The sequence below is a fragment of the Bemisia tabaci genome, chromosome 1 (genome assembly GCF_918797505.1).
Source record: "Bemisia tabaci chromosome 1, PGI_BMITA_v3".
Lineage (NCBI taxonomy): Eukaryota > Metazoa > Arthropoda > Insecta > Hemiptera > Aleyrodidae > Bemisia > Bemisia tabaci.
Genome location: NC_092793.1, coordinates 51,361,415 through 51,389,369, shown reverse-complemented (window position 1 = coordinate 51,389,369; position 27,955 = coordinate 51,361,415). Strand labels below are relative to the sequence as shown.

The following is a 27,955-nucleotide window of genomic DNA, read 5'->3' as shown; positions in this document are numbered from 1 at the left end:
AACCAAGTAGGTAAGTACTTGTATGCACACAAGTATGTACCTAACATGTAAGATGACATGTAATAGGGGTGATGGGGAAAATAAACGGATGTTCGTTTTTCCCGCCGTTTGATGCAGGTATGCTGATTCATCAGATGGATCCTACTTGTTGTTATGAAGGAGATGAGGTGTGAGTTTGATGCATTTTTAGCCTTTTATTCGCTCTTTTCCTCAGAATTATAGTTTTAAAATACAGTCATCTATATTTTAATCGAAATCAGCGAGATAATTTTTCTGGAGATAGTCTTCTGTGTTTTGCTTTTTAAGAGCATCATCTCGTTTCTTTTCGAAATCTTTCTTTCAGCAACCCTGCAACGTGTTCGCGGCACAAACATGATGACGCATCATAACAGTAATCGGTTGAGTCATCGTTTTTTCGCATTTTTGTTTTCTTTGCACTACAACGCTGACAATAATTAATCGTAACATCAACGTAAAAAATCCGTTTTCTCTTTTGTTTGTTTTGGTGAAGGAGCGCTGGCGGCGCTTTCGGCTCGGCGCCTTCTTGTTTGGTTTGATACGTTCGTTCGCAGCTCGAAGCGGAATTGATGTGTCGCCGATTGCAAGGATTCTAGTGTCTCTAACTACTTTTCAATGGATTCGTGGAGTTTTTCGGATACTAAATTAAAATTTGATAACTTATAATGTCGAGGAGAAGATCTTTTCACAGAATAAAAGTCAACATGCCCGTGAAAGAGCCGTCCAAAGTGAAAGTTGAGTTCCAAGAGGTCAGTAATTTCAAGCATCCTTTGTCTCTCTGTCTTCAGAAGAGGAACATTTCAACTTATTTTATTCTTATATGGTGAAGTACAATCTTTACTTGTGATGTATTTATGGGATTTTGCTAGTCTTATCTCCAGCTCGGTCAGAATTTGAAGGGTCAGACTTCAGTCTTGCCAGGCCTCAAGAAGCCTAACCCAGATAGGAACCCTTGGTTTCCTGTCTGAAAATTTCACAACGAACAAAATCATTTGTTTTCTCTCTTTAATGTTTTAGTAATACTCACACCCTGCGGTTCTGTCTGTCTATTTATACCCTTAAAAGTTGTACTACTGATTAGGCAGCTCAGGATCAACATAGCTGACTCGTCAAGTTAGCTGGCAGATCAACTGAGCTCATACTTACGAGACTGGTTTTTGGCCCTGTTGCTTATTTCCTCTCTGTTATCATTTGTAATCTTTCCCAAGATCACTTGTATCAACTTCTCATAATATGGAGAGCTTCGAGACTGAAAATCTGATGTGTGGACAGCTTATGTAAGGACCCTCATCTAGGGCATTCAACTGCTGATGTCTGAAATACCTATTTATGTGTTCTGTGTACTCCAGGGTGGTTTTGGTTTTATTTTTTTCAAATGTCCGAATTTGATTGGGTTTACCAGGCTTGAACTGAGTGCCTTATGTGTGGTTTTAATTTTACATGGTATGGTACTCAGTTATACAACTCAGGGGTGCAGTTAATGCCCGAAAATCGTAGTAAGGCATGTAAATTTTGGACGATCTGTATTTCACATCGTTTTCAAAGAAAAATACCCAGGTTTGCCCAATTATCACAGGTTTTTGGAACGAATTAATTCTGAATTCAATGAATGCCAAACAATGAACAAAACAATTAAGTATGGAAGTGGAACAATCTGATGAAACCCTGAAATCGGATCGTTGCCTACGAAAATAGAGAGGCTGTAACTACGATTCTGTGACTTCACGCTAGTAGATGAAATTCATAAGAACCTTTTTGAAAGAAGATAAAATTTCACATCAGAAAAGCTGCCTAGTTCACGAATTACATTGTCTGATAATTGAGGAAACAGCTAACCACAACACACACAGGAAAGCTAAACACAACTAAATACCGAAAAGCGTTACCCCACTAAGATTCAAACAGATTGCTCATGCAGATTGCGGATTGCTCATGCAACTTCGGCCGATCGACGGTAGCTCTGATTGGTTAACACGGCGATTACTCTACTAGTTTTACGTCACAATACCGAGTAGTTATGGCCTCTCCGTTCTTGTAGGCAACGATCGGATCAAAAGTTATCAAGTAAATGTGTGAAAATGAACAAAGTTCGTAGTCTCTGCACTCCCTGTGCTACCGTTGCCCTCTCTCTCTCAACAAAGTCTGCAAAGTCGAGAAATTACTCATTTCTCTGATATGTGCCTCTCCTTAATCATAATTCTCATTTGTTTTAATTAATGCACTTGTAATACAAAATTATGCCAGACCATGCGCACCCTCATAAGACTGGATTTATACTTAAAAATTTCGAAAATATGGACATGGTCGTCCACTAAGGTTCTGTCAGTTGAATCAGTTTAATCTGTGCGCAGGACGTACGACGTACTCGTGACGAAAGAAGGCATAATGCCGAGTTATCGGAGGTGCGATCATTAAGAGCGACTCGTTCTTGGAATCGCAATGCTGATCACTCTGATCACTTTCATTCGTCAGCTAGGAGTAAGTACTACTTACTTACCTCCTCTGAAATGCATCTCTCCATCTTTTGTCAATGCTGCTCCGCCCTGCCTTTTTTTCTGCTATTAGATCCTTGCCAGTAGTTTGACTATGACATATTTTGGAAACACCTTAACCGTCTAAGAGTCACAATTTTAAATTGTCAATTTCGTGTCATTTTTTATTACTCAAAAACTTGGACCCAAATTTTGCTGAGTTGCATGGTCACTTTTATTCAGTTGTCCGAAAATATCCTATTTTACGCTTTTTAGTAATTGCATGTTGTGCATATCTAATTGTTTAACAGTTTTAAAACCTTCCTTGCATCAGAAACTAAAGAGTAATAATGCTAACTCTTCTTCTGTCATTTATTTTTGTTTGCTTCAAAAGAAGTTCTTGTCTGAAGTTACTTTTAGCCTTTTTTTTCAGCAACTGTCACATCCATCTACAGTTTTATGAGTGACCGTTACTTAAATAGTAGCCTTGGAACACTTCTTTTGCCTACTTCTGTATTTGTACAAAGCTTTTTCTCTTTGAGTTGGGAATCCGCAACATTGTTTAAATTCTTTTTGGTGTCACCAAAATAGAAAATAGAAATTCCTCTATTCTTACACCTTTCTTACGTTTTACAGCTATTCATGGAAGTTTTAAGTCTGAGAGAGGGGAGGGGGTGCTTTTCACTAAAGTACCATTTTTCCTCCTCACCACAAATTAATATATAAAATAACGCGACGGTCCAAGTTCGCAACAACTTATCTTGTTCGCGGTTTTTGAAGATCTCCGCTCCTATTTTATTTTTGTAAAGAAGATCAAATCTACATTGTTCCTTGAAGTTTCTGCAGAATTTTGTTCACGAGAAAAGAAAAATCAGCAGTTTTTAAGAATTGCTGTTGGATAATTTTTCATTTAAAACGTGACGTATGACAGGAAGTCTGTTATGTCGCAAAGCGAGATACGTGGTTGCGAACTTACACCGTCGAACTCTCTCTGAAAGCTCTGCTTCTAGTTTCATTTGTATTTGAAAAATAAAGTACATTGTGTTTGATTGTAAACTGGACAGTAATATCATATCATGAGGACAGAAGGAGAGGGAAAGAGCTTATGGGTGAGTGTGTTAGTGCTGAGGTGTGAACAGTTTTCCTCATTCTTGCCAACTCAAGCATGAGATTGAATTATTCATTATTTTGAGCAGTTTTTTAATTTATCTGTTTTAACTTTGTGGTACCCTTTCATGTGAAGGAAGTTTCAAGATTCTGGATTAGTTGTGGATTCAGATGCCTCACTGATATTCTGTTTTCTTTCTTAAGTAATGATTTTGCATGATTGTGCATATTCCCCCCCCCCCCCCCCTCTCCCCATCCTTTTTCCTTCTTTCCTTTCCTGTATAGACTGTAGACTGCTGTGGCTTGTTTTAGTCAAAGTGAAGTGCTATTTGGAGTGCCATTTATAACCGAACTTTTTTATTTCTGTCTCCGCAAGTCCTGAATTATCTGTAGTGTACCTTTTATGTATCAAAATTACCTGTTCCTCAAAGGCACCATTTATTGCTGATTTTTGTCTGGAAGAATCACAAGGCCCAAGTAAAATACAACAGCATCAATTTTTAAAATAAGTTTTTAAATTAGTGGAGGTTCTCTATTGAATGGTTACAAAAAGTTTCTTTACCAAAGCCTTAAGTACTCTTCTCTATTTTTGACCGATGTAAAACACAGAAGAATTTAAAGATTTTTTGTTTTTACGGATGCGGCTGAGGTAGAAATTATATTACAATTCTAGCATAATACAATACATAAATTAGTAGTATGATATAATTTGGAGAAATGTTGGACCCAGGACAACATAAAGAGTAATTTACATACTCCAATACGTTGAAAACTTTCAATGATGTTGAAAGGACCCGTTACAAGAGTACTTTCCATGATTTTCTTAATCCTTTTGCTATCAGTGCTCATGGATTTTACTCCTTTTTTTGACACTTTTTCTGCAGGCTTAAGAAGATCAGCAATGCCGTTCGCAATGGGCTAATCTCAGAAAGTCAATCAGATGATGACGATGATGATGATGAAGGAATTTTTACCAAAATTGAGAGACCTAGACGACAAAGGTAATGTTATATTTATACTTTTCCATGTATATTTTTGGCACTAATACTTTATAATAGGAAAATAAATGAACAACCATCAAACATTATACAGAAACATATTTGATTGCAAAAATTCACCCTTTAAGGTTTTCACTCAAATATGCATGATCATCAAAATTTAAGACTTGCTTTTTGTTACAAAAGGTTTCTCATTTTTCTATTTCAGGGAATCTCGAATGATGGTATCACCTAGAGAGCCAATTCCTTCCACCTCCAGGAACCGCACTAACAGCACTGAAAGATCCCTCCAGGACTCACAAGAAGGTATGTTTTCTAATTTTCAATGCTGTATTATTCCATTTTAAATTCATACAAGTACTGTTAAGTAGTTGAAGTAAATCAAGTCGATTTTTGTTAATTCTCTCAATGCTCCTGCCCAGAAAACAGCAGCAACAGTATTTTGAAATGTAGCCTGCTTCGATCAAAAAAATATCCTGTGAATTAAATTGGAAAATTTTAAAAATCTTGATGGTTTCTATTATTTACCTCCTCCAAGTTTGTTTAGTATTATTCCCAAGCCAAGAAATTCTCTGAAAAGCATGTTGGCCTCCATTTTTGAATGCAGACTATTTTTGGTATTTTCAGACTCACAATAGAACAGATGAGTGTTGATTTTTCCCCCAAGGCTGAAATTAATCATTTACATTATTTTCTTGCAGGCATTAGAAGAAGCACTCGTCAACGCAAACTTAAGTATGAAAATTACAGTGATAGCTGGATTGTTGGAGCCCAAACTCTGCGAGGTTATCCCATGTACAATACACGGGGCGAAGCCTACTCTCAAGATCTATCAGGTATGATTATCAAAGTTCATTAATTTTTTCTTCTTCAAAATTTGTTTCCTTTTTACATATTTTGGGTGATCTTCCATTATTCAAACATTTTCAAGTTTCATTCTTTTTTTTCGTTCTCCCTCTTCCTTTTTCCCCATAATTGACGTGCAAATGTTAACATTTGATGATGAAACCAATTTTCATCCTTGCTCGCATATTCTCTCTCAGGAGAGAAAATGACGTAAACTTGGGCTCTCTCTCGGCAGCTCGAGGCTCCTTGGGAGACTGAAAATGTTAGCACTTCCCTATAAATAAGTCAAAGTATGTCTTTTCGCATGGGTGCAATACTATGCAAGTTCGCAGCTGAAATCCAGGTTTTCAGATATTTCTTTTCAATTTTTATATACTATTGTACCCTCTCTTTTTTACTTAACCTTTTTCTCGGCAGCTTGAGATTCTGAGAGATATGAACTGTTGATTTTGTTCCCTAGAATCATTTATTGCAATTAAACTTTGTGGTTATTTTAGTTGCTGAACATCAAGACTATCCAGCCCAATTATTCATTCTCATTCCGTTTTATTTGCAGGTACATGAGTATCTGTAATCTTATTTCTGTATCTGCAGATTTACTTTCTGAGTTTTTGCAACAGAATGACAATTGCAGGTGCAATTTGAGAATGTGAGTGCTGAGTTTCCTTCCTTCAAGCCGCACCTAGAAAGCTATTAACCACAACTCTTTATTTTCATGATTTTTCAGAACAAGCGTCAAGAAGTCCAAAACAGCCCGATGAAACCGAAGATGGTGAAACAGAAGATAATGAGGAAGTTGAGGAGGAAAAAAGACAAGTTCTAGAGCGTCCCAGACGTAACTTGCGGAAAGTGAAAGAGGGAGACGACAGTAGTGATAAACTGAAGAATGGCACCGAGGAGAATAACAAGGAAGAAACTGCCAATGGGACAGGAATATTTGATCAAGACATGTATTCTCGGGTGAAATCCAGGCGTCCACGCCAAGCTACTATTTACACTGTCCCCACAAGATCATCTCTTAGACAGCGTAATATCCAACAGCAAGGTAAAATTCCTTCACGTGCTTGTTTGTAGTAATTCTCCTGGTTGTGAACATTTGTGAATTTTCTGCTTTGACTCAAATGTTCACTAACGGCAGACAATTTTTTTAAATTATCCTTTTTTCTATACATTAAAATAATTTTTTTTTTTTCTCTGTAGGCATTCTGTCAACATCAAATAGTTATAGGCCCAAATCTTGTTGGTTTACGGTTGACTGTAAGTTGAGAAATCTAACCTCTAAAGCCGACTTTCAGTTGCAATATAAATTGAATAATTATATTCTAAACTCGAGCTGTATGCAAGTTGAGCTCTTTTTACAGCAAGCTCGAGCCATCCTTAGTTTCTCAACGGTATCGACCATTAATCAGCGTCTAAATAACAAAGTCAATATCCTTGCGCCAACTTGCGCCTGACTACTGTGCCAACAAAATTCAAACCACGACTAGTTATTCTTTGAGTACTGTAATTTAAGAGCTTCATATGTACATTCGTATTTCTAATTTTTTTCCCCAAACTCTTTTGTTTCACTTGAAATTTCTATTCGATAGCATTTTTACCAAAAGCTTTGGAGCTATTGAAACAGTGGTGCATTTGACAAAAATGGAATTGATTTATTTATTACATTTAAATGCACATGTTTGTCCATTTACCCCCCCCCCCCCCAAAAAAAAAAAATTGAAATGCACAACAAAAATGAAGGGATCAAGTAATAAACTAGACAAAATGTATTTATGAATTAAGTAAGATTTATTTAATTAGCTATATTGTTAGGGTCAGCAATGATTGCTGTAAGTTGGGTAAGTATAGTGGAAGTTGTTAAGAGGAATGTGTGAGTTTATCATTTCCTAAATTTTTTGTGTGAAGATCATACTAATATTCAGTTCGCTTTGATTTTAACAGATGCTGGTAGTTCTGGCGATGAGCCGTCAAGTTCATCTGATGAAGAAGAAGAGGAGGAGGTAGAAACTAAGAGAGTCTCAAGACGAGTGAGTCGACCAATGCGCGAAACTCGAAGTGTAGATGTCGTCATGACTGAACGCAGTTCTGGAATCAAATATCATTTAAGGAAAACAAAGCCAGTCGTTAAACCATTCCAACTACGTGAGTCTTTGTTTTCTATCAAAACCTATCGCACTGAACCTTGGCGCCTTTTTAAATGTTCAAAGTGACATATTTTTAAAAAATCAGAAAGAATCCTACGAGTGTTTGAAACTTGGCATGAAGCCCTAGCAGCCATCTAGCCTGCAACTTTTTTTTTTAGGGGCCATCTCAGATTTCTTTGCGGCCATAATGAAAAACTGCCCTTTTGAAATACCTTGAGTCAAGAATACGCCACAATATCCCAAAAATGGAGTTTAACAATGATTTTCTTAGCGGCATTTCAAAGGCGATTTCTTACCGGCAAATTGCTGATTGGCCGACGTGTGTTGCAAACACTGATTTTTACATTTTATTTGGAGCAAGTAATAGAATCTTATTAAAATGTAGTCAAATTGCACTAAGTGAACGAGCATCAGGCCTAGAATTGTTTGCTGAATTAGTATGGTTTCTCACTAAATAAAATTTCTTATATTCTGCGCTGCAATTCCAAATTTTGTGCCCAAGCATCCGCAAAATCTTTCGCGGACATGTGTAACGCCTCAGGGCTCATTTATGCTCTGCATTTCTGCTGTATATTGCCTGGGTACACAATTCATAGCGACTCTCTTTGGGACTGCATATCCATTTTTTTTATTGGTGTGACCAGCTCCAAGTGGTTTTAAACCACCAGCAACACAGAATTGTGAGGAGTTTCTGACTACCAGCAGTATGAACCATTTAGAAATCGCAGGGACAATTTTGCTGTTGCAAGTTTTGGCTGCTCGCCAGGGGGCATTGCTGGCTTATGTAGTTAGAAGTTGCAGGATTTTTTGCCGCTGAGGGACAGGAATCAAGTCAAAGAATATCTACTTTAACCAAGTCAGTTTGAAAAACTAACATTTTTCATAAATAGAAGTATCTCAACAGAATGAAGGGGAAACTTGGTGTCATCAATGGCTAAGGCAGAGATTAGTAATCAGGTTTATTGTAATTTGCATTGTTGTTTCTTGAATGGTATGAATTTAGACCATTAGTTTTGTCTATTAGCTTTGGTGTGAATATGATAGCACCATGCTTTATTTATAAGGTAACATATTTTGAAGATCCTCATTCTGTTTTCTCCAGAACCAGCTCCTGCAAATCGTCGCTCTTCAAGAGTTTTAAGAGTTCTTTGTGATACTGTGCGTCGAAGACGCAGAAGAAGATCCACATCCAGTTCTTCTGATTCATCATCAAGTAGTGCCATGAGTCATGCGGGACACAGCAAAGTTCCCGGACGAGGTCGTCAAACTAAAGCAAGGTAAATTTTATAGATTCCTATTTATTAAATTTCAAACTGTCTCGTAACTGCTGAAGCTCATACTAAATACGGAGTCCATGTTAAAAAGTGTGTCATCCAACAACATATGGAAATTTTCTCATGTTATTACAAAATCTGAACTCATTATTTAACAACCATAAACTTAGAGATTTGAAGGATGGTCATATCAGAAAAGCATCTCAATGTGCATCTTGAATTTGCCAAGTAAAAGCAAATCGTGGGATTTTGAGAGTAGTGTTTTATTTATTCAAATTCTGTCTAATTACTCATTGAACTCCTTGTTTTAAATTACACTGCACTTGTCAAACTATTAAATTGTGAAAGATTTAAAGATATATATAGCACTCAAGTCTCCTTGCGGACCTTACTTGCAGTTTGAACTTTTTTCTAGTTTTTTTTAGATTGTTTGGAATATTAGAATGAAGTAGCCCATCAGGTTTTCCTCTGATTTTATTTGCAGAAAAGGGCTAGACAAGTCCATGAGAGGTGGTGGAGGTAGTGGAAAAGTTATGGATGGCAAAACGGGTCTTGTGCACGGTGGAAAAGCAGGTCGTTTAGCAGACATCGACCCAGTCACTTTGGATACCAGTATTCGTTTCGAGCATGTTGGAGGATTAGAAAATCACGTTCGTTGTCTCCAAGAAATGGTAGTTTTCCCAATGCTCTACACAGAAATCTTCAAAAAATTTAACGTCAAACCTCCCAAAGGTGTTTTGTTCCATGGCCCACCAGGTTAGTATCAACTGCTGATTCGGACCTATTGTTTCAGTTTTACCACTCAATTGAATCAAAATTTTCTGACAAAAATTGAGGCTCAAATAGACGGAGTTAAACAGAAAGGAACCAAGCCACATCGGGAGCGAACCGAGAAAAAGAGGTTTAAAGTTTGGCTCCTGCATAAGACTCAATGTAAAAGATAAACTTCAAGTTCAATTTCTGCAAAATTTGCTCCGAGAAAAACTTTGAATTTTCGGCGATAGATAGTAGAGCAGTGGTTGAGTTCAAAACCTCTCATGACTCAATTTTTTCCAAAATGTGGGTTGGTTCCTTTCTGCTTAACTCAGTCCAAATATTCCATTAACATGTTGACTGCCGATCATTTTTTCGAAGTTCTGTAACCCAACCCATTAGAGGGGTAGGTGTACGCCCCCCCTCCCACTGCAAATCAACTGTAATAAATGTGCAATAAGAAGGAGTTGCTTTTGTAGGAAGTTTATCATTAAGAGAGCAGCAAGGATGGAAAAGCTCCAAATTTGCAACATTGCCTGGAGTTTTGGCTGGTTTCTTGTCGGAAAAATCTCTCCTCTTTCCTTTTTTTTCAAATTGATACAAATAAAGGAAGAAAATTTTGTTTTCCCTTCTGTTTTTAATTATAATGAAAATTCTTCATTTTCATAATACAATCCATTAATTCTGACTCTGTCTTTCATGTTGACAGGGGTTGATAATGTTCCAAATGAGCCAAGCTTGCGCGAAAATTGTGGAAAGCCCTCAGATTTTTTTTTGGGGTGATGTCAGGAATATAAATGGCAAAATAAGCGATAATTAAGCCCTCCTTAATATCATTTTAAAATTTTCTTCCCTCCGATTGACCGAAAAACTTGACGACTAAAGAAATAAAGTCATCACTTTTTTCAGAAGCACTTTTTCACCTCGTGTGAGATTGCGGAAAGCAGGGAACTTTATCAACCCCTGCATGTTGATTTCTTCATTTTACTGCTCAATTGAACTAAAAATCCCTCGTTTTTGTCTTATTTCTCAGGTACGGGTAAAACATTACTAGCACGAGCGTTAGCCAATGAATGCAGTCAAGGCCAACGTAAAGTATCTTTCTTCATGCGCAAAGGTGCGGATTGCCTTTGTAAATGGGTAGGAGAGTCAGAAAGGCAGCTGAGACTTCTCTTTGAACAGGTAACAATGTATACCAATCATTACCTTTTGCCTTTCTGTAGGCATTTGGTGTGTCACAGATTGATAAATGACATATTGCTTGATGGGTATTTTGATTATTGTATACCCATCATTTAAAAAGTACATCACAATCAAAGTATCAAGTATCATAAAACCAAAGGCTGGAAATAACAACATAAATTGAAGCTTGACATAATGTTTAACAATAGCTTTAAGGAGCATCTTAAAATGTCGGTCCTTTATGTTTTTAAGACAATTTTTTACCCTTGACTAAACTGTCTTAAAAATGCATATGGTTTGATTATTTCATTGATGTTGTTGTTAAGGCCTGAAAAATCTTGTATTCTAAAAAGATAATTTCTGGAAAAAACAGCAAATTTTACACTTGATGAAGGAGACACAAACGTTTGAAATATTTTAAGTCTGATTTCATAAATCTGTATCCTATCAATAATCTTCAATCATATACGTAATTTAACTTTTGAAACTTTATTCTTGAAATCTTCTCAAGCTTAAAATTTTAATTATTTAGATAGAGACAGTTCAATAACACTTCAGTGTCATAATACTGGTAAATATGATGGGACTTTGTTAACATGTTGATGGTTTTGTAGGCATATGAAATGCGTCCGTCAATCATCTTTTTTGATGAATTGGATGGCTTAGCACCTGTGAGATCATCAAAACAAGATCAGATTCATGCATCAATAGTGTCAACGCTTCTTGCTCTGATGGATGGGTTGACAGATAGAGGTGAAATCATCGTTATTGGAGCCACTAACCGCATAGATGCCATTGATCCTGCTTTACGGAGACCGGGACGTTTCGACAGAGAACTGTACTTCCCATTGCCTGCCAAAAAGGTAATTTTTTCAGGTTATCCAAAGATAACTAGGGGCTTATGGGGCTGCTTCGCAGCCCCTCTTTTAGAAGGTGACAGTGCGGAAGGCCTCTTTTTAGGAACTCAATGACGTAGACGTGAGCGGTGACTACGCCGAGTACGTGTTTCTTAAGAATATCATTTTTTAATTCATCCAATTTGCATCGAAAACACGTGAAACGATATCGGGACGATCACATGGTTTTTCACCGTTTTTAAGTTCGTTTTTGATTTCCGGCCAGTTGGGATTACATGTAAATGTCAAAAATATATCTGGTTTTCCTTCTTTTCGAACCATTGCCATTGCATCCTGATAGCGTTGAGCAAGGTTGCGTGGGCTCCCTTGAAATGTAGACGGTAAGATTACAACTTTTCCTGTAGTAGAATTAGAAAGACGTGATTTATTGACGACAAAATCCTGTAAACCTTTATAGTGTTCTACACGCAATTTTGATTGATTTTGACGGACGTGGTCTAGGCGGTCACTTTCAATTCTAACATAAGTATCAACTAAATATTGCTGAAAGAGTTTCTTTGCTTGGTGTACATGAGAAAAATCTTCTCTGACAGCAAGCCTATGGCAGGCATATTGACGCATTGTAAGTTTATTGCGTTCCTTTTGCTTCCGAGGACCATTATGAATCAAAGATGGATCCCATCCCGATTCTCCATACGGAAATAGAAGGGGATATATCATCGGATCACAGTGTGGACTGAGGACTGATAAAAGTTTAGGACCATCGTGCTTGAAGTTGACCACTACGTGACGGTACCCTGGAGGCTCTACTTCGGATGAATCAAAAATACCGGCAATTTCGTCCGCAGAAGGAGTACTTGATGTTCTTTTATCCATGGCAATGTTATCAATGAATCGTATGCTAAAATCTTGACAACTTTGAGTATTGTCGATCATTGTCGATGCTTTTTTGTAAACGTTTGAATAAGGATTATGAGACAGAATATTCCCAACGAAAGAAGAATTTCTTCTTTTAATTCATTATTTTCGTCGCGTGCAGTACGAACATTCAAAGATGTAGACGTGTCAACTATATACAGCTGTCCGTAAACTGGAGATTCTTCATTGGGGGCAAAAGGTCAGAAATGTATCTAAAATTAAAAAATAAAATTTAGAGATGAGTAATAAAATAATAACAACACTATTAAACAGAATTTTAAGTCTTATTATTTTCTCTGAACTGTTTATTTTTAAAATGTTTAAAAACAAAACGGAATAGACAAAGTCCAAATAGTAACTAACAGAGGAGGAAAGATTTAAATGCAGTATCCGGAATGCAGCTGCAGAGACTGAGAAACTGAAAAAAGTACGTTACGTAACGGTAAATATTAAATAAACTTACCTATATATGGATCCTTGAACTTTAAAGCAATAAGGTCCATCACCCGGAATATCAATTCGATTTGCAGAGAAAGAGGCAAAAGCAACAGCACTATTATAATGTCTGATATGCTTTATGAAATTTGGAGAATATAAAAATAATGATTTCAAATCGGTATTTGTCCGAATACTCGGTAAAGAAATTAAGCCATTTTGGCAGCAGTTATTAAAATGACCATTGGACATTTCACCCTGAAATGGCTGAAATGTAAGTTGATGGCAGTTGAGTGTTGGAAGTAACCTCACTTAATGATGATTGTTGAATGAAAACAGCTGATAAAAAGACAGCAAACAGTAAAGTAAGATGCGTAGCAACAAAACTTTTCCGAAAAACAAAAAACAAAAAACCCCCACTTCCCCTCATCCAATTTATGAGTTTTTAGGGATTGAAAAATCGGGGACGAACCCCAGAAAATAATTTATAGTTTTCCCGAAGCATTGAGAACAACACCTTTCAAATGAACCAACGCCCCTCGCAATTAGTACAGTGGTTGATTCACAATTTCATTCTATTTTTCAAATTAAATATTAAGATATTTGCTTACCATGTCATAGGCCTGAGAATAACCATCATGCATTGCTGATCCCACAAAAAAGTTAATGCTTGGAAGACCGTTTTCCTTCCTTAATTAAAGTTTAATTGGTAGTGCATTTTTAAGGCTGTGCTTCTCTTTATCAAGAAGATTGAAGCCTTGCTGTTTTAATCACCAATTTCAAGATAGGGAATGTAACTAAGGTGGGAAATAAAAGTGGATTTCTATTTCTCCAGCACAAATGTAGGTATCTAGTTATTATTTTCATCATTCAATGCAAGCCTGTGTTAATTAAAAAATTACACACAATGTATAGAATATATTTGAGCTGCCAAGGTAATAATGCCAATAAATTGCCAAACCTCTCTCTAAAATCGAACTTTTAACTGGCTTGAATATCTTTTAGAAAAAGAACTTCGTTCAGGTGAGCAAAACATTGATTCAATTTGCTGACGTTTAAATCTGGCTGTAAATCATCATTCATCAGTCTTATTTTAATGAAGTTCCATTTTGTGATTGAGGAAAGTTATCGTGACTTAAAGTCATATTTTTCTATTGAAATTGATCAATTTTAATGGTCTAAATTTTATTTCATCCAGGAAAGACAAGAAATTCTAAGGATTCATGTCGATAAATGGGAACAACCTCCCTCTCCTGAGCTGCTTGACTACCTTGCTGAACAAACGTCAGGCTATTGTGGCTCAGATTTACGCTCTTTGTGCAGTGAAGCTGTGATTCAAGCATTACGCCGTCGCTATCCTCAAATTTATAAATCCTCTCTGAAGTTGTTGCTGAACCCAGACAATGTTAAGGTCGGTTGCATTTCCTAATTTAATTTATCTATCTATTGAGAACTGACATGGCAAGAGTCCTAGAAAAAAGTCTAAAATAAAGCACATATACTTAAAAAGGTATTAGAAAACAGAGGAAGAAAGAAATCATGGGCTTCCATCCTTTTTCATCATTTTGGAAACCCTGAAAAACTTCAGCAGTGTTTTTTTTCGACCAATTTAATGTTGTATATTCCTCTTACTTCAAATGTGTTCTCTGTGAAATTCAGCAAATGAACTTTTTGTCTCCATATTTGACAGGGTCTTTAATGAACAGATTCACTTCCATGTATACTCTATACCAAATTAATCGACCCAAGATCATTTTTATGAAAAATGGTTTTAAAGGTAACACTCTATTAGAGGTGTACATTGTCATTATAGCCACAAGTTGCAAGGAAAGTAGTATCATGTTTTCAATGAAGCAGTATTGAACTGTAGAGAGAAATTACATATCCATGTAAATGTCTGATCTAAAGGCTAAAGAGTATTAATCTCAGTACCTTTCTCATTTCAATTTTTAACATTTTTATTGCACCCCTCTTCAGGTTGAGAAACTGGATTTTGAAAAAGCTCTTCAAAGTATTGTGTCAGCTTCTAGTAGAGTGACAATCAAACCTGGCCGTAAACTACCATCTTTCATCGAGCCTTTACTTAAGTCATCATTGGAGGAGTTAATCAGACATACACAGAAAATATTTCCACATTGTACTAATCAGGATGTTTTGGGGTAAGTCATATTTTTTTTTCTTTTTTCTTTTTTTTTTTTTGTCAAGCAACTTCAGGATCATTCATAACAGTGTCCAAATTATCCGGATTTTATAATCAACTCACAATTAGTTTACCAAGAAATTAAATAATCAAGTTGAAACTTACCTGATAAGTCATACTTATCAGGATGAATTTGATTTTTTCCCACTTACTTACTCAATTTTGAATGATATCAGGTTACCAAACTGCAGAGTCTTCCTTTGCCATAATCATGTGCTTTTATTTTGGTGCAATCGCCCAGAAACTCAAAATAATCACATTAAAGTTTCCATTTGTGATTCCACTAGATTCACCAGGCTGTGCTCATGTTCAGTGTATGATAACCAATCTAGCATCAGATGCACTAATACACTCAAAGTGTTATAATTGGCGAGAGTTTGTTTCAAATAAAATCATCTTGACTTGTTCGTCATCAGAAAAAAGTGTGTGACTGGTTAATATGATAGGGGCAAGCACCCTAAGCTAGCCAGCCATGCCTTCATTGTGCATTTTCATGCCCCTCCATGATGTATTTTTTACTCTAATCAATTATAATTTTTTGGTTAAGTTTAAGGCTTGTTCACTCGCCAAGACTGCTGATCACAGGTAGCAAGGTGCACATTAATCTCTTAACCTCTGGGCTCCTCCATCATATTGAGCATTGCCCTGTTCATACATTAGACGTCAGTTGTTTGTTCAGCGTCTCCGCAAGAGCACCAGAGGAGGCTATCATTCAGGTGAGATTGGCATATATATGTTAAATGTACTCGTTAGATTGTTGTTAATTGTCACCATACAGTTATGTGAACTTCAAAGGAAGCTATTATTAAGGTGATATTCGCAGTGCATGAACCAACATGTAGTAAATCTAGGGTTGGCTGCCACTGAACTGATGAAGTTTATCGAGGACGTTAGATTTGAGAGTTGACCTGCAAGGCCATGTTTCAATTTTGTATAATGACCGTCAACCTCAATACAGAATCCAGATAAGGAGAGTGTAGACACATGGCTATATGTAGGCTGAGTATGCTTCCTAAGTGGCAGTGACTTTGGATAGGAAGGAGAGTTCTTGACAACTTTTGACGGTTGTCAGTCGCTGAACTCTTTGCCAACATTGCCACAAACACGATCTACGTTAGAAGGAATTTTCTTCGATGTGATGCCTGAAATCGGTTCCTAAATTGACTGATTATGAAATCTAAATAAAATTTATGGTGCTACAAGTAAATGAAACCAAACTTTTCCTTATTTTATCGCGGAAATGTTAGGAATGTATGCAAAATTTAGGCCAAAAAAAGCTGCAAGTAGTCTAAAATGCCTGTTAGTCAATTAGAAATGGATCTTGTAATGTTCTTATTCATGTTACAAAGGTGCTAAAAATTTGTGAAGAACTTCTTGTCCACAAATTCAGGATGTCTCTTTGTGTCTTTTTATAATATCTGCTTTGTTCCTCCATCAGATTTTCTCAGAAATGCGAAGACTGTTACCATGTGTCCTCTTCATTCCTGAAGTCAATGAGTTCTGGGATGTGATTCAACCAAGTGTCAAAGCCGTACTTCTCTCTCAAATTTACAACCTGGACTGCACTTCCCCACTTTTAATAGTTGCCACATCATCCTCCAAGAAAGTCTCTCATGAGGTGAGTGTGAACATAACATCCTCCATCCCTTGAAGTAATTACTTCAGTTTGAAATACTGTCAGCATCATTCAAATGGAAAATAGCAATCAAAAGTAATGACAAGAATTTCAAACTTCTTTTAAAGACAAGACAGAGAGAAAAGCAAGAAGATAAACCTCCAGTGCCCCTAATCACCGTTTGATTGAAGTAATAAGACTATGACCGAGAATAGCAAACTATCTCTCTAACATGCGGTTTTCAATCACTCAAGAGTTCATTACTTTTTCGCTGCCAAGCCCGTTTTAGTGAGCCTTTTTTTATTGGTGGTGCTGGGGTGAAATCTGTTACAGTGAGCTGCACCTTTTCATAGCTGTGCTGTACAATCAAACTGCTGTTTTTTGGACCTTTGAGAAACGAATTGCAGTGCACATTCGATAGGAAGAGGTAGCGTTGGAGTAATTGGCAGAAACCAAGATTAGAAGCGTTCCAATTCCGTTTGTGTTTTTGGAGGTTTTTCTGGCGCAACAGGAACATCTTTGCCAAATGATAGTGGCAGAGAATGTGTCAAATACAGAAAGAATTTGATATACTGAATATCTAAAGATCAGATTATTTGTTAGATTGAAAAGTTGTAATGAAGAATATGATCCATAATTCGTTTTTGACTCCTCTAGGAGTGTAAAATTCTTTGTGAGGAATGCAAAGTTTCTGAAAATTAGTGAAATGGTTGTTAAAATCAAAGATTTTCAATCGGTGTCCCATGAGTGGTGTCTTGAATTATATATTTCTCTTTTCAGATCAGGAAATTATTTAATAGTTACCAAGGTGATATCTTTGCTACCTCCAATCCAGATTCCAAAGCTAGAGAAAACTTTTTCCGACCTTTACTCCTGGAAAGAGCTCTGAAGCCTCCTCCAAAACCAAAGTTTGAAGGTATGTAGATCACCCAATTTAACTTCAACTCCTTTTTCACCAAATTTTTCCAAGCTTTCAAATGAATAGATAGAATCTACTCAGCCATGTGTTGGTTAAAAGTGATTCTTAGGTGTTTTTTTTTTTTTTTTTTTTTTTTTTTTGTTTTTATTATTTATTCATTGATTTTTACCTAAGATCTAATACATAGTATCCATGAATTAAAATTAATCTACGAAAAGAAGCCTTTTTTTCTGTTACCGGTTGACAAAATGGTTGTCAAGTAAAATCTAGGCTTGCTATGACAAAGTTAAAAATACATTGTCAGCATAGTAATTTTGACGGGACCAACTCAATTTCATTATTGTTATATGTTTGAAAAATTGATACAGTGGAGGTCATTATATTGAGGTCTTACTATCATCTTATGCTTTAGAGGATCGAGAGAATTTCAAATTTGCAAGCTATTAGTCCAAAAATTAGGAAATACCTCATAAATTGCATTCATGCGTACGGCAAGGTAGTTGCCATAAAAAATTTTCTATATCTTTTATAGTCCTCACAACAATCTGTCATTTTAAATCATTTTTGAAATGTCCAGTTTTCCTTAACCCTCAAACTATCTGTGTGTGGTTTTATTGATTTAGTCTCAAACTCTGGTATTCTGTTTGTTATAGAAGAGCAACTAGAAGAGCTTCCAGTGGCACCACCTCCCTCTCCACCTAAACTAACGGAATCACAGTTGAAAGATTTATATGATAAAGAAGAAAATACCCTCCGAGAATTGCGAATATTCTTGAGGCAAATTTGCACTAAACTTGCCAATAATAAACAGTAAGTTTTCATGGTCCCTATCTGCTCACTCATCGAATTTTTCAATTGAAGCATGAATCAAAGCGGTATGCAGGCCAATTTATTTATAAAGCAAAACATTTTCTAAGTAGAGATAAAAATAGGTCTTGCCACAAACAAATGTTCGATCTCTGAGGAAATGTATTTATATGTAGTACCCATAACTTCACTCAAATTTACTAGCATCGTTTGTCAGGCCATATCGCCCATAATCTGTACAATTCAGCCTTCTCTAGAATTTCAACATTTTTTTTAAAAATCTTATTAAAATTGTCAATTGAGTAAGAAATAAAATAAATCTTTCAATCAAATACAAAATGTGAAACGTCAACATAAATTTTCAGTCAGTTTATTTGAATCTGAAACTCACCATAAACTCTCTGCTCTCACCTTCAGTGATCCCAATAGTTTTCAATATATTCTAATTTTTCATTTTTCCAACATTTTTTGGTAACCCATGCTTTTTTTTGTTTTGCAGGTTTTTCATGTTTACCAAACCTGTAGATATAGAAGAAGTACCTGATTATTTACAAATAATTCAACAGCCTATGGACCTAGAGACTATGATGACTAAAATAGATTTGCATCGTTATACGTGTGCCCAGGATTTTCTCAATGATATAGATTTATTGGTTAGAAATGCCTTGGAATATAATCCTGATAGGTAAGAATTCTATTTATGGAGCAAGCCGCATCGAAGCTGAATCCTCAGGATAATAATATTTTCTGATTAGTCTTAGGAGTCCAGAAAGTTTCACTTAAATCAGCAAGCTTTCAAGTATAAAACCTTTTTCATGTTAGGGCTTAGAGCTGGTCAATGAGTGCGTTCAACAGTTTTCCTCAAAAAAGAAGACAGCTTAATTGAGGATTTAACGAGCACAATGAAATGCTCTTGACAGTTTTCCTGATGCGGCTGACAATTTTTCCCTTAAAAACCAATTCGCATTAAAGTCTTCAACCAACTTAGAAGTTTGCTTTCGCAGTGGGTAAATTTGACCTGTTTCCCTCAAATTCACCTGTCGACAGATATCAATCACTATGACTTGGATTGGTCAATGTTCAGTGGTGACAGTCTACTGGACATTACATATTTTACCTGTATCAATCTCCGCAATTGAACGTATTTATGCCAAAGGAACTATGTCTCACGCAAACCTTATGTACATAGTTCCTTTTAGCATAAATACGTCCAATTGATACAGAAAGTTTTTTCTTCAACTCTTTGATGCTTTCAATGTGTTCATCTTTAAAGTACATTATCTGGTTATGATTTTTGTCACTTTTTACATCTATACACTTCAAATGTATTAAAGCCTTTTATGCCTCTTTTTCAGGGACCCAGCCGACAAACTGGTGAGGCACAGAGCATGTTACCTTCGAGACACTGCATATGCATTAATCAAAGCTGAAATGGATAGTGATTTCGAAGAACAGTGCAAATCAATACGAGGTGCAAGGCAGCAACGAGAGAAAGTTGAAAGCTCAGTCCATGTAGCAGAGTCTTTTGTGCCAGAATTCGTTCATACCAAGCCAGTGACTGAAACTCACCCTGCGCTTGCGCCATCCTGGTATCAGAAAGACGCTGTGAATAGTAAGTCCTTGTTTCTTCTAAGTGTGACAAAACAAACATGACTAAACTGTTGTGTAAAAATTTATTTCAGAACCCATAAGGAACTCTGTCGGTCAGTTCTAAAATTGTGTACATTGGTTGAGGAGTATTTGATGATAGTTTTAGATCAGCATTAAACACTCTCTCTTTGGACACTCCAAAAATATTACATTTTCTTTAAGAGCCTGACTATCTGAAAATAAATGTTAATTGTAATAAGATGAGAGAGGAAAAGAAATTATCTTTTATAAAGTAGAATAATCACGCTTATCATTAAATATTAATTAGCGGTTCTGTGCTCCTAGAAAAAGAAAACGGTCCTCACGCAAATGCTACAAACACCTACAACTCAAGTAATGTAAGGAGAAGGAAGCGGCGAACATCTCTATGGGCAAAAGGAATAGCAGCTAAAAGGAAAAAGATTGTTAAATCAGAGGTATTGATTATGAAAAATATTTTTTTGTTGTTGATTTATTGCGTTATCCATCCCAATTCAGCATGAAGACATAATCAAACATTACTCAGCATTGGGTAATGAAATCTCAATACATTTGGACTACTAACTGCTCACATTTGGCTGTTTGACTTTTTTGAGGAGGAAAACTTTTTATTATCTATCTTGAGGTCTGAGAAATTCAGCTTTTCTTTTTTGAATGCATACATTCTTTGCTTTTCAAGTCTCAGTTGCTTCAAATTGCAACCAATTCACAATACTTTGAAATGGAGTGGTCCTACGAACTCGTTACATTGAAACAGGTCCAGCCTAAGCAAAAGGAGGGCAGTATTCTGCCATTCCCCAAATTGTAGGAGCTCATTTGACATGTAAGCTTACTTATTGAATGCCAAATTAATTTTTAACCTGTAATTCTTACCACCTTTTGTTTAGAATTGTTTCAATGGGTAGACAGCCTTGGTGGCCAAGGTAAAGCCTTGAAAAATTTGGAGAGAATTTTTCTGCAAGTGTTATGTAAGTGCTCATTATAACAGTTACGTCTAATTTTTTTTACTTTAGCCCAGTGCCAATGAAACGGAAAATAGTCCAGGGACTCCACCCTCCAAGAAACTTTCTGGTTCCAATACGAATCTAGCGAAGAAAAATAGTTGCTCACCAACTTCACCAGCAGTATCTGCAGTAGAAAATTCAATGACAACTCCAGCTAGGTATCCAACAAAAGCTGAGAGGAAGGAACCATGTCAGATGGCAACGAGCACTCCTATTCACATTACTCACAGGACAAGGAGTTCCTCCCGAGAGCATGTATCTACAGAGAAGAGTAAGTTCTGAACTTGAAACTTTTTGATTATTTTAACTACCCTCCTTTAAGAAATGAGGATGTAGGTGTTTCCAGAGATTTGCCCTTAGCTGAAAGGCTTCATTAAATTCTTGTGAAAGAAACATTTTTTCTTTTCTTTTCTTTTTTTTTCTTTCAATGCATCCACCTGAACAAATGAATTAGCATAAATACAGAATGTTCAGTATGTATAGAATGAAAGCACTCAGCCCCAAATCATGAATTAATCTCGCGCAAAGCTACCATGGTGTTGTTACAGGTGTGCTACTACACTGTGCCACCCAAGGTGCAGTAATGTCGGGACTGTAACGACAACATTGCTGTAGTTTTACACGTTCTTAATTTGTAATTAGTGGCCAAGAGCTTTGAGGTATGTTGAAAGTGATGAACTTTTTGATGTCTGGGTTGCATTTTGTCCATTTTCAGAGAGATGTAATGATCGTCGAATTTCTCTTATCTTGAAAACTCTGAAGGGCAAAAAAAGCTTTTGTGAGCATTGAAAATCTTCATTTTCAACTTAATCCTTTCTCTGAGTATCAAAACGGTTGGTCTTTCGACTAGAAAGCTGCAACTTGTTAAAGTCCTTTCAGATGGATGTTTAAATATTACAAATATTTTCATTTTATTACATTGTACCTATTTTTAGCCTTTAAAGTGCCTGAGAGTTATAGTGCGGTGTTGTATAGATGGCTGGAATTATTTAAGTAGGTTTCATCACATTTGACGCTAATTTTTTTGCTATCACGGACTGAGAGAGAGAGAAAAAGAAAAACTCTTGTCTAGACAAGCTCTATCATGCATGCATTGTAACTGATTTCTCCGTGCCCCTCGTTTTGACGTAACCAAAAACTTGTTGGATTGTGGAACAGGAATCCTGCTTCATTTAAATGGTTATTTAATTTTTCACTCACCAGTATTTCTGCAACTATTTTTTTTGTAGCCGCAGAAGAACCTCTTGTCAATGGCTACAATGAATCTTCTGATGAAGAAATGGCTGCCAAAGAAGAAAAGGAAGGGACAGTGATTGATGTAGAGGAATCAGCATTGTTAAGTGATGATGATAGTGAAGATTGCCAGTCTCCTGTTCTCTTAAAGAAAGGTAAGAAAGAGCCAAACATGATAGTTACTTGCATGAAAGGGACACCTTGCACAAGGGACCAAAGTTGTCTGTGAATTAATCGTGTGCCCTATGTGCATCTACTGTCCCAAGATGCAACCTCCAATACTATTAAAGGTGCCTCATTGATAATTACCATTAAACTAGCAAGCACCACTGTTGTGTGCACCTATGATCATGGCTGGACTATGATTCTTTCATTAGAACTTCTATCCTGTACAACAATTGCATTGTTTTTCTCATCTTTTGAAGCTGTTTGCCCTGTCAGACAGTTGGAGAAGACAAACGATGATGAATGTAATGATTACCCAATTGATCTCGGTGATGTGGATACCATTTGAGTCTTTGATGGCGTATCAGATGATTGAAAAGAGTACCATCAAACTTTTTTTTTTTTCGATTAAACTAAATTCTCTTATGAAAAACTATGTATTATTTTCCTATTTCCATTTGCTAGAGATATGGGGTGTGCCTTGCACGAGGAGGAACCTGAATAACTACCATCTGAATTCATTATAAACTAATTAACTATTCATTAACAATTAATCATGTACCATGTTTATTCCTAAGAGCAGGATAGAGGAACTGTAGTATGCACCAGAGATTTGCGATTTAAGCACATTTTCTCCTGTAAAATATCATGAGAAACTTGATAGTGCCACTGGTTTTCGTAGAAACAAACTCACCAGTACAGTACTCCCGAACAAAATTTAGTGGCTTTTGTTGCTCCCTGGAAACTGAATTAGATTATGCTCAACAACCCAGATGAAATTTTTTTGTCTTAATTGTATTATTTTATTTGTTGTTCCAGAAGTGAATGTCATCACTGTGTCTAAAACAGCTCTCGGCTTGTTATTATCTGAAGTAGTACAAGTAACAGAAGATGTTGAATCCATTGAGCCTTTAATTTACCTGTATAGTCAGTTTAAAAAAATAATTGGTCTGTACATTAAGAAAACGGACCGAACCAATTTAGTGCAGGTAATTTCCTAATTTTTAAATTTACTCTGAAACACTAACTTAAAAAAAAACCCTTCTATATGCCTCATTGTAGGACTTCAATTTGGAGGGTTAATCTTTTATCATTCATGTATATCCCGACATGTTTTTCATCAGAAAATGATTTTGGAATGTGAAATTTTTGCCAATTTTGAAAAATAGCCTTTAAATTTAGAAGCCTCTCCTCAAATCAAGCACTTCTTCTCTGAAAGAAAACTTTGAATAGTAGGTGGGCTTGCCATCTATTTTTAAAAAAAAATCTGGTTGACTTGCGGAAGGAAACTTGAATCTACCCATAGCATTTTAAGCAGTTCAGTTTTTCTTAATAAATAGTTCTCTTGTGCAAGTTTTTCTTTACAAATGTCAGTTAGATTGAAATTGGACCTTAAAAAAATGCATACTTTGAGTGGTTTGTCAAAGGAAAGTGTGTTGAATGGATCAGAAGTCATATCAAATAGATATCTAACTGACCTTCATGAACGTGAAGCTATTTTTTCATAACAACAAAATCATTAATATTTATGTTTTCATTCAGGTCATATCACTGAAGCGTGATGTATATGTACCTCTTTAATTTGTTCAGTACTTTCAAAATGGAATAGTATTATTTCTGAAGTATAAGAAGGCTCAATCCTTTTTGGTGAAGTTGATTTCACTCATTCACACTTTGAACTCCTGTTTTGAACTAGAGTGCCTGTATCAAGAGAGTATTGCCATGGCTGTGCCTTTCCCTGATTGGTTCATTTGTCTTAAGCCTCTCGTGCAGCTCTCAAGGACCAATGTTAATAAGTCAAATGAGCAGAACTCAAGATTGTCCATGAAGAAATGAACGATATCATGGGAAAAGTTAAATTCTCAGCTTATTAATGTTGTCAAGCATTCATTTCTTCAGTGAGATAATAAAGCTTTGACTGAGACAAAGTTTTGAAGGCCCTCTTTAATGCAGTGTTTTTTTTGTTTTGTTTTTTTTAGGACTTGCAAGAAGAATTGCAAAGGTTTGTAAGGTTCTTTGTCACGCGAGAAGAAGATCCTGACCTAAATTTGGATGAAAGCATATGTACAATCCTAGAAACATCAACTGCTCAGCAGTGTTAGTGATCTCTGTTGCTCAAAAACATCCATTCACGTAAAATAAACGTATCTACTAATATTTGTAAATATTCTTGGAACTTTCTCCGAAGCGTTCCATTTTCACCAAAACTATGGAAAATATTGCTTTAATTTTTCTCACACTTCATAATTATGTTTGTGTAAATGATCGTGTGGAGTATCACTTAAACGTGAGATCTTACTTTTTGACTTGTGATCTTAGTCTGTTTTGTGATCAGTTACTTCCACTGCCATTTTATTGATGGGGGAGTCTCAGTTAGATCTTCCCCCTAACTATTTTATGTAACCTGCCTGTTTTATATTCTTATTTTTTATTTTTATGTATTTGATGAGAAGTTGGTTACTCATCGAACAAGCATGTATCATTTTAATCAAAATTTTTATTTTTTTTCAACATTTTAATACAAGCTGAACAAACAAGTGTAGTTGAGGTGTTATACTTTCGCTGTCAGTCATAGCATGCTGTATGTTCATTTTATGATTTGAATACGTGCAGTATTTGGAAAGATCTTAAATCTTTTAAAGTTTGTTGAAATAATTTTTAGGAATTTCATCATTGCTATTTCCCAAAGTTTGATCAAACCATGAAACAGGGTATAAAATTAAGCTCCAGATCGTATGTCTTTGAATCGAAATTGGATGTAGAATACATTGGACGCATCAAATATTACCCAATTCAACTCATAACTGAGAAAATAGCGGTTTTTGTTCTTGTTGATTCACACCTTCCACTCACAATAAAACCAAAGTCTTTTGAGTCCAATGAAGCACTTAACTAACATTTCGGGATTTTTTATAATTGAAGAATTTTCCTGTGCACTAACTTTTTTTTCGACAAGATGAAAGGTGTCTTGTGTCAGAAGAGGAAGAAAATGTGTTCAAAACTGAGCTCTACTTATTTTTGTAATGTGTAGGTTGATTTCAATGCCAAATTCGGTCTGCGTTGACTATTGTTTTTTGTGAGGGGGAAGTTTGAATTTACTGCTTATTATAGAAACAACTAACGTTTTTTTCTAGTTTATAAGTTGATTTTTAAAGTTTTAATTATGGTCAACTTTTTCTGCATGCAATTTTGACATGAGACATGTGCTGCAGTGCTTAATTTCGTACTTTGTCTGGTGATCCATTACGACACTTATTTTTTATCCAAGCAATAAAGCAAAACAAAGAGAGAGAAATGAACATGCCTCAGAATTTCAAAGACCTTACACTATTTTCTCCTATTATAGGCATACTGACCTCATGCCTCATGTCATAATTTATTGAACTTGGAGAATCGAAGAGCTTCCTTGATGGGAAAGGAAGGTCTAGTGGCATAGGTTGACGACTAAAAGACTGGAATAGCTATTTAAAAACCATGAATGCTGGTTGATCTGTCCAGCCAGGCAGGGAACTTGTTAATGAATGATATTGCACGATAGTTTTAAGATGTGTCTTAGCTGAATCAACGAATCAAATTTTATTTGGTGAAAAGAACGTTCTTCCCTTGCCAAAAATCACTAGTTGTTCATTATTTTGATGGAGCAACTGCCACATATTTCATGCTTTTCTTCCAAAACTCTAGAGTGTTCACAGAATTAAAGAGTTGCCATGGCTTTGAATCTCTTAATAAGTCAATTTCAGAAGGGCCACTCAACATTTTGACAATAGAGCTATGCTAGCCTGCATGAATGAATATGGGCCAGTTTTTCTAAAACTCAAAATGTAGATTAGAGAAAGGAAGATGATTTTAATGACACTGTTGATATTAGTTAATGTTAGAGTTAATCGCAGTTCGAGGACCAATGAATGATACCGCCTAACTGACAATTTGGCAAAAATAAGTTAGCGACTTTGCCGCATTTTACAGTATAAAATATGCAAGCTGGTGATTGTAGTTTTCTCCAATTCTGTAGTGGAGCGCTGTAATGTATGAAAAAATTGCAAATGTAGCCTTAAAATTACAAAAAGTGCGAAGTTTTCTCTTTGTCCTGCAAAATTGTCTGTTTGCAGATAGGCGGTATTGTTCACTAGCCATCGAGTTCTAATGTACTAATAAGACTGGAGATGCCTGCATTTCATTTTTGGAGTGAGTCAACTTTACATTCTGTTCCAGCAAATTCAGAAATGCTTTCTTCTCGTTCATTAACTTCTTGATGTATTTAAGCTTGCAAGGAAGCCACAACAGGTTTGTTGCAGGCAAGCTAATATAGCCAAGCAATCAGACTTTCCACAGGTGAATCATAATGGGCAAATTAGAAAATTGAAATCCACTCTTTTGTGCGCAATTTGTGTAGTTTGTAATTAGCTCTGTCTGCATTCAGGTTTACCCTAAAAGATAAGAGAAAAGGCTTGAAGTGTTTGTTTTCTCATTTTTTCTTATGTTGCAAAAACGGAAGCTTTAAATTAATAGAAATTATACGTTGGGAAAACTTGTAATAGTTCACAAGACTGTTTGAAGTCTTGTTTTGGTTTTCTTGAGTTTCTCTCTGTGAAAAATGTTCACTGGTTACTAAGAAAAAAAACATCCCGCAGACGCAGGAAATTTGAAAATGCATGTTATAAACTGTGCAGATTATTTGTATGGGCGGCTCAGGAGTGGATTCCGTTCTTGATGTGTTAATTGAGATCTTTGTGTGATTTTACCAATGCAAAGTCTGTTCACCTAGCTCTAGACCCATTGCCCCACAGATAATTTTCTTGTTACATGAATTATATTTGAGAGTTGTCGCGCCAAACTCATCTGGAAAGCAGGAAGAGTTCAAGAAAGATTATTTAAATGTTCTCATTTCTAAAATAACCATTTTCTTTCTCTCTTTCTTTCCTGCTTACTCTTGAGAAATTTAGTGCCCAAAAGCAGAAAATGTAAGATATCAGAGGTATACAATTGTTAATTGACCTAAAACATTATTTTAAGATGGATTTGAAACTTGATATATAAATTATTGTATTTTTTTCTTTCTACCAGTGGAGAATGTTACATCAATCACGTTTTTCTGATAGTAGCAGAAAACGTCTACTGTCAACTAGTTTTTGAAATCAAGATCTCTGTTAGACCAATTTGTTCAAACTTGAACCCCAGTGGTACCCAAGTTATTTTTCAGTGATGATAATTCAAATATTTTTCCTCATTTACTTGAATTTTTTTTTATTTCTTATTCTTCTTAAAATTTTAGATTTTTAAAATTAATTAAGATTATTGTATCTCGTCACTTTGTGAAATGAAATATTTTTTGAAAGTTCTGATAAGCATATTTCTTTCTGTTTTATCATTCCTGTAAATT

The 27,955-nt window shown here is 35.9% G+C and overlaps 1 protein-coding gene across 2 annotated transcripts; it reads left to right on the top strand.

The window, feature by feature from the left end:
• The first annotated feature begins 529 nt into the window (after window positions 1–529).
• LOC109035560 (ATPase family AAA domain-containing protein 2) lies at window positions 530–27,914 on the top strand. Of its 2 annotated transcripts, XM_072302775.1 has the most exons (24): window positions 530–767; window positions 2,370–2,496; window positions 4,481–4,597; window positions 4,803–4,900; window positions 5,296–5,430; window positions 6,168–6,485; window positions 7,382–7,582; window positions 8,687–8,861; window positions 9,343–9,614; window positions 10,645–10,793; window positions 11,408–11,656; window positions 14,202–14,414; window positions 14,981–15,162; window positions 15,751–15,919; window positions 16,642–16,821; window positions 17,599–17,734; window positions 18,391–18,547; window positions 19,044–19,229; window positions 19,900–20,156; window positions 20,480–20,610; window positions 21,187–21,448; window positions 22,407–22,565; window positions 23,395–23,564; window positions 24,555–27,914. In XM_072302775.1, exons 4-24 carry the CDS (start codon window positions 4,813–4,815, stop codon window positions 24,675–24,677), a joined length of 3,912 nt encoding a protein of 1,303 aa, XP_072158876.1. In that variant the 5' UTR covers window positions 530–767; window positions 2,370–2,496; window positions 4,481–4,597; window positions 4,803–4,812; the 3' UTR covers window positions 24,678–27,914. The 2 variants fall into 2 exon arrangements, with proteins under 2 accessions (XP_072158876.1, XP_072158870.1); XM_072302769.1 differs by lacking the exon at window positions 2,370–2,496.
• Window positions 27,915–27,955: the final 41 nt, after the last annotated feature.